Raw genomic sequence first — 17,372 nt, forward strand, 5'->3', positions numbered from 1 at the left:
CTGCAGCACACTCCCGGCTCATATTTAAGTGATTGTCTACTAGGATTCAAAGATCCCTCTTGCAATTACTGCTCTTGAGCCAGGTTACACACCTACTCTGTACCTGTACATTTGATTTTTCTTGCCTAAGTGTAAAACCTTACTTTTGTCATTACTTCTCCTTTGAATTGGTTGCTATCTGTCTAGGGCCATCCCTTGACACCCCCAATTTGAATGTGGAACTCCTTCCGAGTTCAGAGGAAGTTCTTGTTTTCCCACGCCTGTTTACATCTTCAATATCTTTAAATATGTTATAATACTACTTCTTGTGTCTTTTAAAAAGTCTATGAAACTCCTTGTTAAGTTTCTTTCTGGGATTTTTGTCTTTGAGTCATTTTTGTCTTTGAGTCTTCTTGACAAATTCCAGTTTGTTCTGACATCCAGTTTGCTTTCTTCTCTTTCTTCATTTAGTGCGGTCACCTTTATCCTTAATAACCTAAGTTCATTCCATAATTAATCTGGTTCTGTATCAAGGAGAATCACGACTTCAACGGAATTCCTTATGTTCGCCTTCAAAATGCTGGGTATATGCTCAAGATCATATAGTAGAAACTGACTGACTTTTTTCTTCTTAAGCTTAACTTGGAACTTGCATATGAGCAGTTTGTAATTTTTTTCCACAGTCAGCACCTGACCATGTTTTGGATGCTATAATTGAGCTCTTCCACCTCCTTTTTTTAGCAATAATATCTTCAATTTGATTTCTATATAACCCTATCTGATAATGTCTAAGTATAGAGGAATCATTTTGGTTGTTTGAAGACAGAGTCAGCTATGAACTGGCAGAAATTGCAAAGGTGGTCTCCTGTTTCTTAAGCCATACAATCTAACTACAGTACATTTTCCTCTTTAATGTTTCCAACTTTGGATTCTGGTCTCCAATCACAGAGCAGCACTTCTTGCTTGCATATTATGTCAAATTCAAATTGAACTTGATCACATAGAAGTAATTAATCTGTTCTTCTGCATCGGTGGTTTGGGCATAAAATGTTGCCCACTAGGTCTAATAAATATTACATTATTATAGCCAATTACTATTCCTACCGTGCCCTTCCTAAATATAAAAATAACACATTTTTTTTGTTTTTCATGTCCTGTGTAATAAACAATGTGAACCTCCGACTGTGTCCATCTCAATTTACTGAAGCCTAAGGTGTCAATTTATAGTCATTTCATTTCATCTTACACTGTGTTGAGCTTTCCTGTGTTCATGCTTCTTATGTTCTATGTTCCCACCGTAATTCTATCTTGAACCTTTGGCTTTTCTTTTCTTATATGGCAACATCAGCAACTAGACATCCCAAAGACTTTAATCTAGCTATGTTATCACCACCATTACTATTCTGAAAGATCTTTAGCTCTTCCTCAGTAGCATGTTGAGTGCCAGTGGCCTAAGGGCCTATCGTCCAGCACTACATCATCTATCAATTTAGTTTTTCTATCCATGTGGTTTTTTTTGGCAAAAATAAAGGAATGGATTTACTATTGTCTTCTCCCGTGTGGTATGAATTGATGCCTTTGCTATTGTCCCTAAAGTTATCATGTGCCTCCAATATTTCCTATGTTGCTGCTGCCCAATATAGGTGGCTTCACACTTATTCCATTCCTAGTCCTTTTCTTCTCTGATAAAAGTGCTAATATCAATAATTTTTAAAGATATTCTTACAACAGCTATTATATACCTATATCTATATATCTAAAATGAATGGAAGACACTATGGAAAGTCAGTGGGCAAAATAAACTGGCTAATAAAATTTCTCTGAACCAAATTGTAAGGTTAAACACATATCTCCGTCTAATACATGCAAAAGGGAAACAACAGTTGTGGGGGTTTGTTCAATACTGGAGTAATAATCCACTAATAACAGTGGGAGATTTGTTAATGCAAATTGCAGCTGCTTTGGTGGCTTGCGATAATGATTATAGTCAAAGCTCATTGATGTCAATTAGAGGTTTCCTTGCAACACAAATTTGGTTTTGGAATAATATTATTCACCTTGCTGTGAATAATACCATAGCAAGGAGTGTCGATAGATCTTTTCCATTATCTACAACTGCTATTTAGGTAATTAATAATAGTTTAGTCCTCAGAAAAAGAATAGTACACGCTTTACAGCTTTGGTAGTGGGCACCACAAAGTGGAGTCAAATTAACTATGGAATGCATTTATTAGGTGTTCCTTAAAAGCTAAGTGCAAATGAAAACTTAATAGATTTTTTTTTTAGAAAAAATGTTGGATTTGGGTAATGCTTAGGTTCACCTCAGCTGAAGTTTACATCTTTTAAGAATTTTTCTTAAAAAACAAACGTCTGATTAAATGCAGGTTGTACAGTTTCTCCTAATATAATTATATTTCAAGAACATTAATCCATTTAATACATATTCATTTATATCTCACTTTTTTCTGAGAATCTCCTCGTTTTATCTTTACAACAGCAATCCTGCGAGTAAGCTAAGCTGAGTAAGAATGCCTGGCTAATAGCAACATGGTTGTGAGTCCTTAAATCTGGATCTCTCTGGTAACAGTGCACAGTAAAAGCCTACTGAACTCTATTAAACTACTGTCTTTCTACTCTTAAAAACAATTTGGTAGTAAATAGCAAGCTAGCATCATTACTACTTCCTTTAGGGTAGGCATTTCAACTTAGTTTTATATGCTTGCTGTCATTGCTCCTCTGTAAGGGTAACACAGCCTAGTAATAAATGACAGTGAAAAATATAAAATTGAAGAAATGAAATAGAACCATCATATGGATAGAAGTTAATCAAAGATTATAATAATTTAAATATCTTTTTCATTTTTTAGGAAACAATTGATTCAGCATTTGACGCAGCAAATATATATGCAGCTACTTTTGAAAAGTTTCGATTGTTTTTCAGAGAAAATGAAAGCCTTGATTTGAAAGCTCTAAAGAAAGAAGAACCTGGTAAATATTATTTAATAATAATAATAATAATAATAATAATAATAATAATAATAATAATAATAATAATAATAATAATAATAATAATAATAATAATAATAATAAAAAAGTTGGAAGGGACCTTGGAGATCATCACGTCCAACCCCCTGCTCAGGCAGGAAACCCTACACCATTTTGGACAAATGGCTGTCCAGTCTCTTCTTAAAAACTTCCAGTGTTGGAGCATTCACCGTTACATTTTTTTGCCCCGTTTGATAAGAAAATGATTTTCTTAACAGAGTGAGTTGTGCCTGTAGACATTTGAAATATCTAAATTATAGAAAATCCCCCGAATGTGGCATTAAACAAGTTCATTTACTGTAGGTGGCAGCATCTAGCCAACTTTGATCAAATTTGGAAATGTTAAGCAGGACCTTGTGGGATGACCATCAGAACGTCCCAGAAGAAACATGAGAAGTGACTTACGTAGGGTTGCCTGAAATACATGCAATTCCGTAAAGTCACTAGGAGTCAAGTTTAATTTGAAGGAGATCTTATTTTTATTTATCTGACAATGTTATATTTCATATGTTTTCAAAAAGGAAAAGAGGCTTCCTTTTTCACTTTCCATGGTAAGGATCTCTTACTACATTCTGAAATAAAGCTAAGGCAACTGTACCTAAACCAATCTTAACAGCCCTTTAAAAGATGGTCTCTGTCTCTTTAGCCATTACGTTAGCATTGCAAAGCGGCCCTAGACAAAGATACATCAGATTCAGCATTGTGCAGCTGTGAGTGGTGTGTAGCTGCTCATTGACTATGTGTGGTATGATATGGTGGTTAAAATGGAAATATTTGTGGGTGTATCCATAATTAAATTTGGCAGGTTAATGCGTAGTGTTCTATAGTAATGAACTTTTAATGTTTTTTAAAATATTTTTTTAATCCTGCTTTTTATTATTTTTATAAATGACTCAAGATGGCAAACATACTGAATACGCCTTCCTCTTCTTCTTTTCTCCATAACAACAACCCTGTGAGGTGAATTGGGCTGAGAGAAAGGGATTGACCCACAGTTATTCACTCACAATTTCCTGGTTTCTAGCCTGTGCCTCAATCACTAAACCAAAACTGCTCTCCAAATGACATAAGTATTAAAGGATAATAGATAAAGTGTGTGCCTGTATACACCCACACACATACACACAAAAAGAATACATTCTTGCTTTAATGGCCTAATGGGGCAAGGGGTATCTTTTAAGCTGAATGTCCACTAAATGTCAAAAGGGATTTTTCTAAAACATACTTGTACATGTGACGATTTAATAATCTGCTTCACTGTGTTTTGGATCACTATTGTCTGAAATTCAGACCATAGTTAGGTCCATTAATATTTGTCTACGAAATCTAAAATTCTCTCTACCACGTGTCAACTTTAGGTTTCCTTTTTGAACTGAATTTGATTAAAAATAGAGGGAGACTGCAATATTCTATTATAGAATGGTTGGCTAGTTCCAAGAGCACCTGGCATGCAAAGTGTGTGTAGTGTAGATAATTCTACATTCTTTCTGACTCTTTAATTCACTAGTAGTTAATTGCACTTGAAAGGCAAAATGATGCTTAAGAGGGTACAGAGTCTACTTGAAGCATCAATCTGTAAACAAGCCTTTTCCCAGGATCACACTGGAATTGGAAACTGCAATCCACAAAAAAGTCACAACCACTGTAAGGAATTGCGAAGCATTGCTGCACATAGGTGTTTACACTAAGTTTCATGATGAAAAGAATATGAAATATGCACTGCAGTGACACAACATCCTTTTTGTTGTTTGCCTTCCTTGACTTCTTACATCCCTCCATAGATATTTTTTTATCCTTAATCTTTACCCACACCGAACCAAATAGTACCAGTTCGATTGGTGCGACACAAAAATCATCGGCCACGCTGCCACCTGTCACACTCGTGAGTTCATCGAAGCCTGGCACTCCGCAAGCAATTCCATCAACAGACACATCGACCTACAATCAGCCACGAACCCCTCAGAATCACCAGCTAGAGACAGCACTGACCCTCAACCAACCCCCCTCCCACCAGCAATTCACCTCCCAATGATCCTGACCTGATATGACCTACCCATCACAAGACTCACTGATGACTCACACCTGACCCATCACAAACCCCTCACTCAACACATCCATACTTGAAGCTCTATAACAGAAGAACACAGACACTGATATCCCCTAAACCAGGGGTAGGCGACCTTGGCTCTTTTATGACTCGTGGTGACCCATGCTGGCTCAGGAATTCTGGGAGTTGAAGTCCACGAGTCATAAAAGAGCCAAGGTTGCCTACCCCTGCCCTAACCTCTGCTGAAGATGTTACCTAGCCTGGTAACAAAACATTCAGAAATCAACCCACAAGCTCGGAGAACGAACCTTCATCCTCATACCTTTTTGTGCTGTGAGCATGCCTGCTGTCTGAAGTGCTATTGTACCTTTCAATCCAAAGCTGTTCACAGTTGTAATAGATGTGTTAATCTCACGAAATTGGCAATGAATATTCCATAAAGGCAGTACCATTTTTTATAGCAACCATTTTTTAAAAAGTTAAAAGCTTTCTCATTTTCCAGGATGTTTTATCAGAGAAACACTTACAAAACAGAATGGAATATGCTATTGTTAAGCATATGGCTGGCCTAAAAGCCTACCACTTCTATAAAATTGTATTACTGTTTGCGTCTAGATTTCATAACATTCTGGAATTGGGAGTGGTCGCTTTCGTGCAAAATAAACATTTGTTAATTTCTGTAAAAACTCTCTATAGACCAGACAGGAGAAGATAATCCACTTTGAATGATCTCTGTTCATCACTAAAAAAAATAAGAATCTTTTTCCCAAATAAAAAGGGGGAAATGTATTTGTATTCTTTCCCATGAGGAAATACAGTAGTTTTTTTTCCCCCAAGCCATGTGTAAATGACTAACGGTATCCTTCTGTTTAAAATAAACAGATGTTAAATTTTTTGCTGAACAACTGGAGAAATATCACAGACAACACAAAGAAGCTTTGGCAATAAAACAAAAGAGGCCACTAGGTTTGTTCCTCATAGACGCGAAAAAGTTGAAAGACAAACTAACTCCATCACCAAAGCGCTGTTTGGAGGTAAATCCACATTGCCCTTTAACTTCAGTTTTAATGTTCCCATGCCAGATTGGAAATGAAATGAGGCCAATATAAAAATAAGAAAGTTTCTGCATACAAAGGGGGTTTTCCAGAAAAAAAAGTGTGTGTGAGAGAGACAATGTAACATCAAGGATATATGGATTATTGGTTGATTGATTGCTGATTGCATTTATATCCCAATTTTTCTTTGGAACCTAATAGAAATGTTCCTCCGTTTAGTCCTTACAATAACCTTGGGGTTAAGGGTTGGGTTAAGACGGAATAACTGGCTCAAAATTATTGTGCATTGAACTCCATGGAAAACCTTTGAAAGAAAATGCTATGGAGCAGAATCAGATCCTATTATGCAATCTCCTATGACAGCCTGGGCATCTCTCCCTCCAGAATAACTGAAATTTCACCAGATCTCATGTGCTACTGCAATTTCATGACATTTGTATATTCTTGAACAAAATCCTGAAAAAATGTTGATCTTGCAAAATTTTGAAATCAAGTACCATTTTAGCCATTTGTAATCATTTAAAAACAGTTTTAGGGGCATCAGGGGTGCCCTCGGGGTGTGGTCGGCGTTGACTTCTACTTCCAATAGCTAGAAGACCTTTTGCAAAATTCTGTCGTCAATTTAATACACCATGAACCAAAATTTTATCTATTTTGCCTTTATTATTTTTACAAACAACTCAAGGTGGCAAACATATCCAACGCGCCTTCCTCCTCCTATTTTACTCACAACAACCACATGAGGTGCGTTGAGCTGAGAGAGAGTGACTGACCCAAAGTCACCTATGTCCATTTAATCATGATGTGGTACTTACTCATTATGAGCTACGTAGCTACGTAGTCTTGACTGAAGAATAGTCACGTTAAGTCAGTTTCTGTCTAAATATAACTTTTCCTTTTATAATCTGTCCACCGCTTTTAATGATTTCTTTCGCATTTAGGTTATTAATGAAATGCTTCCTGTAATTGCAAAGAAAAAAGTGAACACCATCCTTGCTGAGGCAAATGATGCTAAATTTAAACTTGAGTTTCTGCCATATACAACTACTGAATATGTGGTGACCTTGACATTCCTTGATGAAATACAAGATAGGGTAAGTTCACCATACTGCTTTTATTAAGTAGCACGGGCTAACAAGTTTCATTTTGCTGCCAGAGCCAGATGCATTTTGCTTGTTTTTAGATACTCTTGACACCTTCTATCTACAGTTAATGAAACCCATATTCTCATAAGAAAACAAATAGATCCTTTTGAACTGGGTGTATTTTTTTCAAGCAGTAGCTAGCCAAAGCCCTTATACCAGTGATGGCGAACCTTTTACAGACCGAGTGCCCAAACCACAACCCAAAACCCACTTATTTATCACAAAGTGCCAGGGCTGCATCAGCATTGTGGTTCCCTTAGGGGGGGGCAGGGAGGCGCCTCTAAGTGCCACCTCTGGCACGCAAACCGGGGGTGCAAAAATGGGGCACCGTGCTGCAAGGTGCAATGGCCACCACCACGCTGCGGAGTGCAGATACAAGGCGCTGCACCATGCAAGAGCGGGGCATGGCTAGTAAGTATCACGCAGGCACTAGCCCCGCCCCATTTGCAGCACGTGCATGCTTGCGGCCCCCTGCACACATGCACGCATGTAAAATGCTTCCCCCTCCCTTTTCTTCCAGTCCACCAATCGACAATGGTTGGTGACCTCTGCTCTACCACCTCTATTCGAACTTGCTAGTCAGCCGCTTCGCCACCTTTGTGCTGGGTGGGGCTCCTGCTCCAGGTGGCGGTGGCGGCCTAATGGACTTGCTGCTGATGGCGGAGGCGCGCGTGCCAACAGAGAGGGCTCTGAGTGCCGCCTCTGGCACGCGTGCCATAGGTTCGCCACCACTGCCTTATACAGTACACATTTGCTTTCCTGGGAGATAAATATAATGTAATGTGCATGTTTAAATCAGGTCTTGCTCTACCTCCTAGTTGAAATAAACAGGGCATGAAACTATGTATCACAACGGGTTATGTGGCCTATCAAAGAATAATTTTCCTTCACATCTGCCGTGCCTGGTTAGTGATCACTAGATGTCTCCAACATCTTTCACAATCCCTTGCCATTGGCATGTTGGCACTAACTGAAGTACAAAATATTTAGAAGACAGCAGGATGTTGGAGATGTACAGTAAAATCAGTGGAGTTTACACCCCGTCTAGTTAGTACAGGCAGTACTTGTTTTCAGCCACAATTGGCAAGTCAGTTGTTAAGTGAAGTGATCGTTAAGTAAAAACCGGACTGTGCTTTTGATCTTACTTCAGCTTTCTTTTGCTTTACAGACCTTCAAAGGTCATAAATATGAGGATTGGTCATAAAATCACTTTTTCATCACCGTTGTAACTCCAAATGGTCACTAAAACAAGGCAGTTGCTAAATGAGGATTACCTGTATTGTAAAAGCTGTAGAAAATCACATTGGGTATATTCATCCAAGAGGAAAAATGATTCTACAATTAGCAGTATCTTCTGCAAGACCAATCAAAATGTTACAAAGTCTATAGATTTTCTTTTGGTTATTTGATTCACAGTCAGTGTCTCTAGCCACATCGAACTTGATCTTAAAAATGAATTTGCATTATTAGTTTTTATACACGGTTGGCGAATGTCCCTAGGTTTAGTCAAAAGGTAAAGGCACACCACCAATACCATCAACCATTGTATCCTCTTGGATGGTCTCTGGGGGCTGGAGTTATTTGCTGGGGTTTTGCTTCTTCCTCAGTGGGCAATTCCAGGTAATGGTGGTAGAAAACAATAGATTGATTTGATGGTTGCCTCATTGTGGGGATCTATTGGGATCGGTTCCTTTCCCTTCCGTTTGAAGTGGTTTGAGTTCATTTGGCAGTTTAGACTCTGATAGTGTTATATCCTGTTGATGCTCAGTTTTATATTGTGATTTTTGAGCCATGCTGGAAATGTTGCCAAAGTCCTCTTTAGTTCTTGGAGACTGTGAAGGTCTGGAAGAGAAAGAACAATTGAAACTGACTTCTAGCAAGATAGAGGTGCTATTTGTCTACTGTGATTCTATGTTGGCCCCAGTGATTACTGTGAAGGAGGAGGCATTGTCATAAGGGAGCGGCACTTGGAATTGTGGCTCCTGTTAGGGAAACAAGTAGAGGCTGTGGTTATGAGGGATTTTGCCTTCCCTCTGTTTGGATGATCCAGGAACAAAAGAAATCCCCCTCCTCCTCCTCCTCCTCCTCCTCCTCCTCCTCCTCCTCCTCTCTTTTCTCTCAACCTGGGAGCCAGTGGGGGAAGGAATCACTGTCTCCACCATGACCCAGAGGCAGGGGCATGTCCAACACAATGAATGTTGTTCTTCATCTTATATAGTATATATATGAAACTACTAGGAGTGGTCATCCCAGTTTGTGGTAAGTGTACCGATGATTCTCAGTTGTACAAGTAGTCCTTGAGTTATGATTACACAGGAGCCTTCCCATGATGGTCACAAGTGGTGATGGCCATTAAGCAAGATGACTGCACTTAATGACCCCCACCCCCTGCTCTCCATGATGCTGCCGTTAAACGAACAAGCATGTTATTAAGTAGAGCAGAAAGTGGCTCAAATTTGGGAGGCACAGGGAGGCCTGGTGCAGGCCCAGACCTGACTGCCCAGGCTCTCCCAAGGCTTTCCCCCATCCATGAGGTACCCCGACTCCACTTCTTAGCCCTCAGAGTTCCCACAGTCCTTCAGCTTCCATTCCACCAATTGACCAAGAAGAAATCAGGCCGGCTGCAGATTCCTTCCCACTCAGGAACTTACAGGATTCAGCCTGCTCCAGACCCAGCAGCACTCTGCTTACCTTTTTGTTTGTTTTTTGCAGCTTCTGAGACATGTGTCCTGCCCAATACAGAACCAGCTTTCTTACAGAGCCAGCCTTGTGGCAAAGCAGGTGTCATTCTTGTGCACCTGTAGGAGGATCCCTTTGTAAGAAGGTCTCCCAAGCTCCGCAAACAAATGGACCCTCCTTAAAAATGGAGAATAGCGCCTGTTGCAGAATAGCACGAATTTGGCTAAGTCCAATGCCTAAGGGAAAAGCTAGATCTTGATTGTCCAAAAAGCAAAAAAGGAAGGGGCTGTCTATATGTTAGTGGGGAAGTTGTTTCATAGGGTAGGCATGGCTATAGAAAAGGCTCACTTCCTAGATCCCTGCCAGATGACAACACTTACGTAATAGAGAGGACCTGGAGCAAGTCCAATCTAGTTGGATGAGAATATGACTTCAGTGAAATGAAGTCCCTCAAACAACCTGACTCTGTGCAATATAGGGCTTTAAAGGTGATGCCTAGTACCTTGAATTGCACCTGGAAAGAAATTGACTTAGCCAGTGTAGCTTGCATAGCAACAGCATAGTATGGGCAAGCTGTGCAGGGCCTCAAACCGTATGCATTACTGCATTCTGAACTACCTGAAGTTTCTGAATAGTTTTTAAGTGTGTCCTCCTGTAGAGTACATTGCAGTAGTCCAAATGGGAAGTGACTACTAGGGCATGGGTGATCATGAGCAGGTAAGTCATTGAAATTATCTTTCCCACTCTAGAGAGAGTGAGAGCAAGAAGGAGTGCATTTGAACTTGATTTTTGGGTAGGTAGTGGGTAACACTGATCTCTTGGTGCAATTTTTATATCAGTGTCTGCCCTATATTTAAAATGGCATTTTACCACAATTTAGAATCACTGAGTGTTGTAAGCTAACCTGTCAAAGTATTTGCAAACAAAATGGAAAAATAATTTGTTTTTACCTTCCCTCAGATTGAAATTCTTGACGATGAATCAAAAGTGGTTTCTAAGATGTATCAGCTTATTGAACAGTATATTATACCAACTCCCCCTGAAGACTTTGCTTTGTTTTCAAGTTTGAAGCCAACTATTGTTGCTGTTCGTAATGCAATTGATAAATCTGTGGGTGAAAGAGATGCCAGCATTATTAAATTCTGCCAGCTTCTAGATGAAGATGTTCATGATCTAAATGAAGAAGTTAAAGAAGTTAGACTTCTAGCACAGGTAATTTAATTTAATTTAATTTAATTTAATTTAATTTAATTTAATTTAATTTAATTTAATTTAATTTAATTTAATTTAATTTAATTTAATTTAATTTAATTTAATTATTTAATTTAATTTTTTTGTAATCCATAAATTACTGAATTATGGTTCGTCACAGCCAGGTGTTTAAACTGGATTTGTATTTTTATCCAGCTATCAAGTCCTTCCCCTGGGCTTGTGATAGACAGATGTTGATGTTTTATACTGTTAAAGGTATTGTCACAGAATGTAAGCTGTTCCAAGTAAAGCTGCCTTTTGCAACTGACCAGTGATCAATGCCAATTTTGTCAATGCCACTGGTGTTCAAGTAGTCCTCCAGTTGTTTTGCGATTGCATCCATGGGCCTATTACAATTGGTACTACATGTGCTTTCTTTTGCCACAGTCGTTCTATTTTTATTTGCAGGTCTTTGCAATATTATTGTTATTATTTACTAGTTATTTACTATTATTAGTTTCGGTAGTTGTGTGTGCTAAACCCAAGATGAATTAGAAAGCCATGCTATGTGGTAGAATCATGCTTTCCCAGCAAAAATTCTCAAGGTTAGCATCATATTTTAACATGTTAAAAAACATGTTTTGGGTAAAAAGGCAATGAAAAGTCTTTGACTAAGAAGCAAGAGAAGCAATTGACAAACCCAATGGATCCAGTATAAGGAACTTCATAAATCAGGTATTCCATAAGGACTTTGGGTTTTTGAATGAAGAAATATGATGAAATTTGATTTCCTTCAGAAAATCTGTTTTAATGGTAGACACACATTAAAAGTGATAGGAAAACCTTTGTAGCCCCACTTTAAATAGATAGAACTGGATAGAATTTGAAGGCTGAACAGCATGTACAGCATCCTCTAACTCAGGGGTGTCAAACTGTCGGCGTGCAGGCCGGACGCGTCATGATGAAACTGCGCCCACCCCATTGCTGGCAATGGGGAAAAAGCTCTGATAGGTTGCGCGATGTCACGTGACATCGCGAGTTTGACATGTCTGCTAACTCATTCTTGGAAAATCAGGGCCATGAGAAAAAGACTTCCCAATTCTGGTTTTCCTGTATGAGCAGGTGATAGAGTTCTTGAGAGCCATCCATTTATTATGTATTCCTGCTCAACTGAACTGCTCTTTTATCAAGTATTGAAATAAATGTTTGCCTAGCTCTTTTTTCAGTTGATCATAGAGAAAAAGTAATCAGTGTTACACGGAAATTTTTGTAGTAAGAATTAAATCAAGCAGAAAAAAATAATTGCATTTACGGTATATTCTACTGTACACTGAATATAATCTCTCTCCTCACTGGATTTAATTGTAATAGTTTGGTGTTCAACATTTATATATAACCCTAATGATAACTGATTATAAAATGACTTTTGATCTTTTTTAATAGGATCCTCAGATTCTGGACGCAGATGCTGATCAAGAGAGAATAAAAATAGTTCTAAGCGAGTTGCAAGCCGTTCTTGATGAAATACAAAAACGGGCATTCCAGTATAAATCCTATCAGAAGAACTTCAAGGTAATTTGTCCACAGTTCCACTTTGGTCTGTAGATGGATGTTTAAATTATGCTTTGCAAAATGAAACAAGTCCCATAATGCATGATATAGTATACTATATTATTTGTAACCCTGGCCTGCAATAGGAGGGCTAGGTTCAAATTCCCACTCTGTGGTAGAATGTTGAATGCCTTGAGCCTAACCAATTTCATAGGGACACAATGATAAAATCAGAGTTAGGAAAGAGTGCTTGAATTCCTAATATCCTTATTTAGTTTATTTAATCCTAATTCTGCATATTCCAGAATGGTTGTATTGAAACAATAGCAAATGGTTTGTTGATTCTAATCCTGCTGGTTCTTATAATACAATGCTGAACAGAATACAGTTATAATGTACTGTCCAAGGTCTCTCTCTCCAATAATATTTCTTTATTGGGGATTTGGGAGTGTTTTCATTTCTTTTCTGCATTCTACTCAGCACTTACATTTCTGGGTCATGTGAAAGAATTGAAGTAATCACACAAATGTTTACTTAAACACAGGGCAATTAACAAAGCTACAGGAGAAAATACAGGAGTAGCTTTGGTAACTGGATGCAGCTCTTAAGTGTGCAGTGAATAAATATTTGTGGTTAATTAAAAATATTCATTCATAATTCACAATAGTGTATGGAACCACAATAGCCCCATGCTAATCAATATGTTTTAAATTACATCTGGACTAATTCAATCATGTGCAAACAGGGTTTTTTTTAACCATCCATCTCATGAGGCTATGAAATCAATCATACATCTTTCTTTAGAACACAATACATTGTTTTACAATGCATAGTTTTGTATGTATTGTAAAACATCTTGCCGTGACATGGGTGGCAAATAAATTTGATGAATTAAATAAATAGTTTTACAATACATTGTTGTATCATGGCCATGACATGGCTCCTTTTGTCAGTCTTTTCCCTGTCTAACTTATTATTGCACCACAAGCAATTGTGTCCCTGCTACTGTTGAGAATGTTGTAAGGAAATCTGTCTGCAAACGCCAGCTTATCTGTTCAATGATTGCTTTGTTTTTAATGCAAAAGCTAGAGTTCTTATAGGTCAGTAGTTAGCGTTTATATGAGCTGTCTGCAAGTAACCTTGCCTACAGAAAAGAAAAAGCAATGGAAAAAATAAATACAGGTAAAAGAAGGCAGCTAAATGCCAAAATTTATGCTGATATATATGTTTTGTTTTTGAGTAGAAAAATTGCTACTACAGTGACTGCAGTTTGCAGTCATGGAAGTAAAATGGAATGTTACCTCTTTGGTGATCTTGGCATGCAAAACAAGTGGACAAAGAGGTTGTTTTAATTTCCACTTGAAAACCATTTCAAATTTTACTTTGTCAGAATGCAGACTGTGCCGAATGTTTCTATACAGTATTTCAAGTAGAGCTGTTTCCTAAGCACTAAACAAATGATGCTTCTCTTTTTTGCACAGTCTTATTCTGAGACGTGATTTAATAATACAATACAAGCATAAGCTGCAATGGGCCTAACAAAGCATTGCTTCCCTCTTTCCTTTTCTTTCTGACTAGGAGACTTAGTTACCATTTCATTTTATCTCCAGAGAATTCTGCCTTATTTAAAAAAAAAAAAAGCAAGACAGAAATCATGATTTAACTAGTTAATGCTATTTTATAGCAAATAATTATGGAAACATCAGCTTTATATACTGATTATTTGAAACGGATTGATCTTTCCTCTTCAGATTTATCAGTATTTTGTATTGTATATTTTCTTAAAATATGTACCATATTTGGGCTTCAAATGAATGTAATTCAATAATTTCAATTGTTTCTTGAAAGGTGGATATAACAAAATTTGATACTTTGGAGGAAGTTTGTGCAGAGTTAAAGTTGAAACAACTGTTGTGGGATTCTCTTTCTGAATGGTCAGTACTTGAGGAAGACTGGATGGAGGTAAATTATGCATATTGGAATCTAAAATTATCCATATAAATGTAAGGATTTAACAATTTAAAGAAGTTTGGTTTTAAAGGGAGGCATAAGTGTCACTGGCCAAATAAAAGTAAATTTACTTTAATTATTCTTTGGGTTCCCTAGCTTTTAAGTTACCTTGATCTGAAAGAGAACAACTAAAAAGAAGATAAGAAGGTCCTTAATAAACAAAAAACAAAATAGAGTTATTTCTCATATATAGATATTTCTGTGTGATTGTGAATATTTTATTAATAACATTGTATATAAATTTCAGGGAAATGCAAAGTATCCATTTCCTATTTTTATATAAATTCACTACATTGAATGCATAGTTGTTATTGTTCCCTTCCCCTCCCCTCCTCTTACTCTGTCCAAGCTCTAACATTTATTTAATAGCAGCTTCATCCTTCATCCTTCTCCTCCCCTTTTTTTCTTCTTCCTGGTTTAACCAAGTTTTGACAGCTGGTTGGCAAACAGAAGAATGCCTGGCTCCATCTGTTCCATCACATTGCTTGGGCCTTCCCGGAAGTGAGAAGCATGCTGTGGAGATAAAAAAAGGATGTGATGGCTATTAGTACGAACGTGCAGTTTATCTTATTCAAAATGTATTTTTCATAGAAGCCAGAGACCTCAGGAATTGTCAAAGAAGGAAGTCTATGGTACTGACAGGAATCATGTTCCAAAGTGCAGCCTATGTCTAGAAAAGGCGACTGTCCTTTCTCTTTTTCAGTGTAATCTCTTAGGCCCCTTAAATGTCATATTGAAAGATGAACCTTTCAGGAATAACATGAAATGTGGCAATCAGTGTAGAGCAAACTTAGTGGAAAATTGATGGAAATCAAAGAATTTCTCTTCCTGAACAAAGAGAAATGCAATAATATTATGTAAAGTCTCTGCTTTTTACCTATTTTTTATGTACTTCTATTTATTTCAAAGATGTCCATCAGAACAAAAAATAATAATAAATTTACCCGAGAGTACATGGTGATTGCTTTATTTATTTATTTTCCACATTTCTATCCTGGCACAATCATGAGATTCCCAGCAGCTTACATAGTGTAAAACCAAATGAAAAATCCACAGGAATACAATTATAAAATAATAAAGCAACGGCAGTCAAACAAAAAAAAAAAACTACAAACAACAACAATAACAACAAAACAACAACAATAATAAATATGGCTTAATAAAATCAGACAAGTTTCTATGGAACATGCAATGTCTTCAAAAGATTCGAAAATGCTAATAAGGGTGCAACTAGTTTGATCTCATCTGGAGGTTATTCCAGAGTTCTTTGCTAAGTACTTCTTCACTTTAGCCCCCTGGTCCTCCCCAAAATATGGCCTTAAGTAGCAGATTCTTTCTATGCAATCCAACTGGTTGGGTCAGTACTGATTTGGACAGAGTGGTTCTGCAGATATTCAAGTGCCAAGCCATAAAGCACTTTGTAGATTAAAAACGCCACTTGAAATTGTATTTGTAAACCAAATAGCAGCTAATGCAGGGCCTGAAAAATCTAGGTTGTACACAGTGAACAACAGTAGCCACAAGTATGTATGACTCTGTGTTTTGAACCAGCTGTATTGTATGAGGTTTTTTTTTAAGGGCAGCCCCAAGTAGATCTTTTTATGGTAGACAAATCAATTTGTTTTAAGAGGCCACCTAACTTTTTAAAGGGATTCTGAATAACTTACAATTGTATTGAAACATGAAAACAAAATAATTAAAAACAAAGCACAGTAAACATCTAGGACCAAAGTACAAAATCATAAAATAATGAAAGAAAAGAAAGAACAATACCCAAGGCTAACCACTGTATAGTTCATTAAAAAAATCTCTCACTCTGAATAGGTTCTTCTCATGCTCATCTTCCAAGAAGGACCGGGTTTCCTTGGTGCGAATATCGTTCCTTGGTTTCAAAAATAGAAATACATGGAAATTTAATGCTCTTAATTTAATTCTCAGATTTAAATTTTAAGTAAGCATCCTACTGACTTTACTAAAGCTAGTATTTTTTTCTGCTCATATCTATATAAGATTTGGTTTTTGTAGATTATTTCAAAGTACATTTCTTATAACACAAATATTTAAAACGTTTTCCAAGTAATAACTTTTTTTGCTTACGTATTTTTCGCAGTCTAAATTTGATAGCTTGGATCCAGAATTGCTGAATGGTCAAGTTTCCAAATATGCTAAATTTGTAAATCAGCTGGAAAAAGGCTTGCCGCCTAATAATGTTGTCCCACAACTGAAGGAGAAAGTGGAGAAGATGAAAGAAAAGGTACAAATGGCCATTTGAAAATGTAATATAAAGAAACACTTTCAGATGGAAAAAAAATGTGAACAGGGCAATGAATTAGGGAAGTGACTAAAAGGAAATAAAAATTATACAGAAATATTCATCAAGTCAGATTCATGTTTACAATATTACATCCAGCGTTAAAGAGAAAAGACATGGATGAGTAAGGTGCTTTCAGAATAAATAGTGAAGCAAGATCAAATGTGAATAAATCAAGATATGAGTAGAGAGAATTAATAAATAGTGCATACATCTTGGTTTAAACTGCAGACCATAGTTTTAGGTCACTTCATAGCATAATAGCTAGTTGACAGAGTTCTATTGTACCATGGTAAAGTTGCTACCAAGATGTGACCTAGAGCATATTCAGATATCTAACTCTAAAATTCTTGTTTTCC

At 37.2% G+C, this 17,372-nt stretch overlaps 1 protein-coding gene across 1 annotated transcript in view; it reads left to right on the plus strand.

The window, feature by feature from the left end:
* Window positions 1-17,372, plus strand: part of DNAH6 (dynein axonemal heavy chain 6) — an 82,637-nt gene that overhangs the window by 14,396 nt on the left and 50,869 nt on the right. The window contains exons 12-18 of the mRNA XM_015832151.1: window positions 2,847-2,967; window positions 5,954-6,105; window positions 7,068-7,220; window positions 10,911-11,162; window positions 12,585-12,713; window positions 14,541-14,654; window positions 16,813-16,956. Coding sequence (XP_015687637.1) covers window positions 2,847-2,967; window positions 5,954-6,105; window positions 7,068-7,220; window positions 10,911-11,162; window positions 12,585-12,713; window positions 14,541-14,654; window positions 16,813-16,956 — 1,065 coding nt within the window. The remainder of the gene's footprint in view (window positions 1-2,846; window positions 2,968-5,953; window positions 6,106-7,067; window positions 7,221-10,910; window positions 11,163-12,584; window positions 12,714-14,540; window positions 14,655-16,812; window positions 16,957-17,372) is intronic.

The sequence above is a fragment of the Protobothrops mucrosquamatus genome, unplaced genomic scaffold (genome assembly GCF_001527695.2).
Source record: "Protobothrops mucrosquamatus isolate PMUCROS unplaced genomic scaffold, P.Mucros_1.0 scaffold_309, whole genome shotgun sequence".
NCBI lineage: Eukaryota > Metazoa > Chordata > Lepidosauria > Squamata > Viperidae > Protobothrops > Protobothrops mucrosquamatus.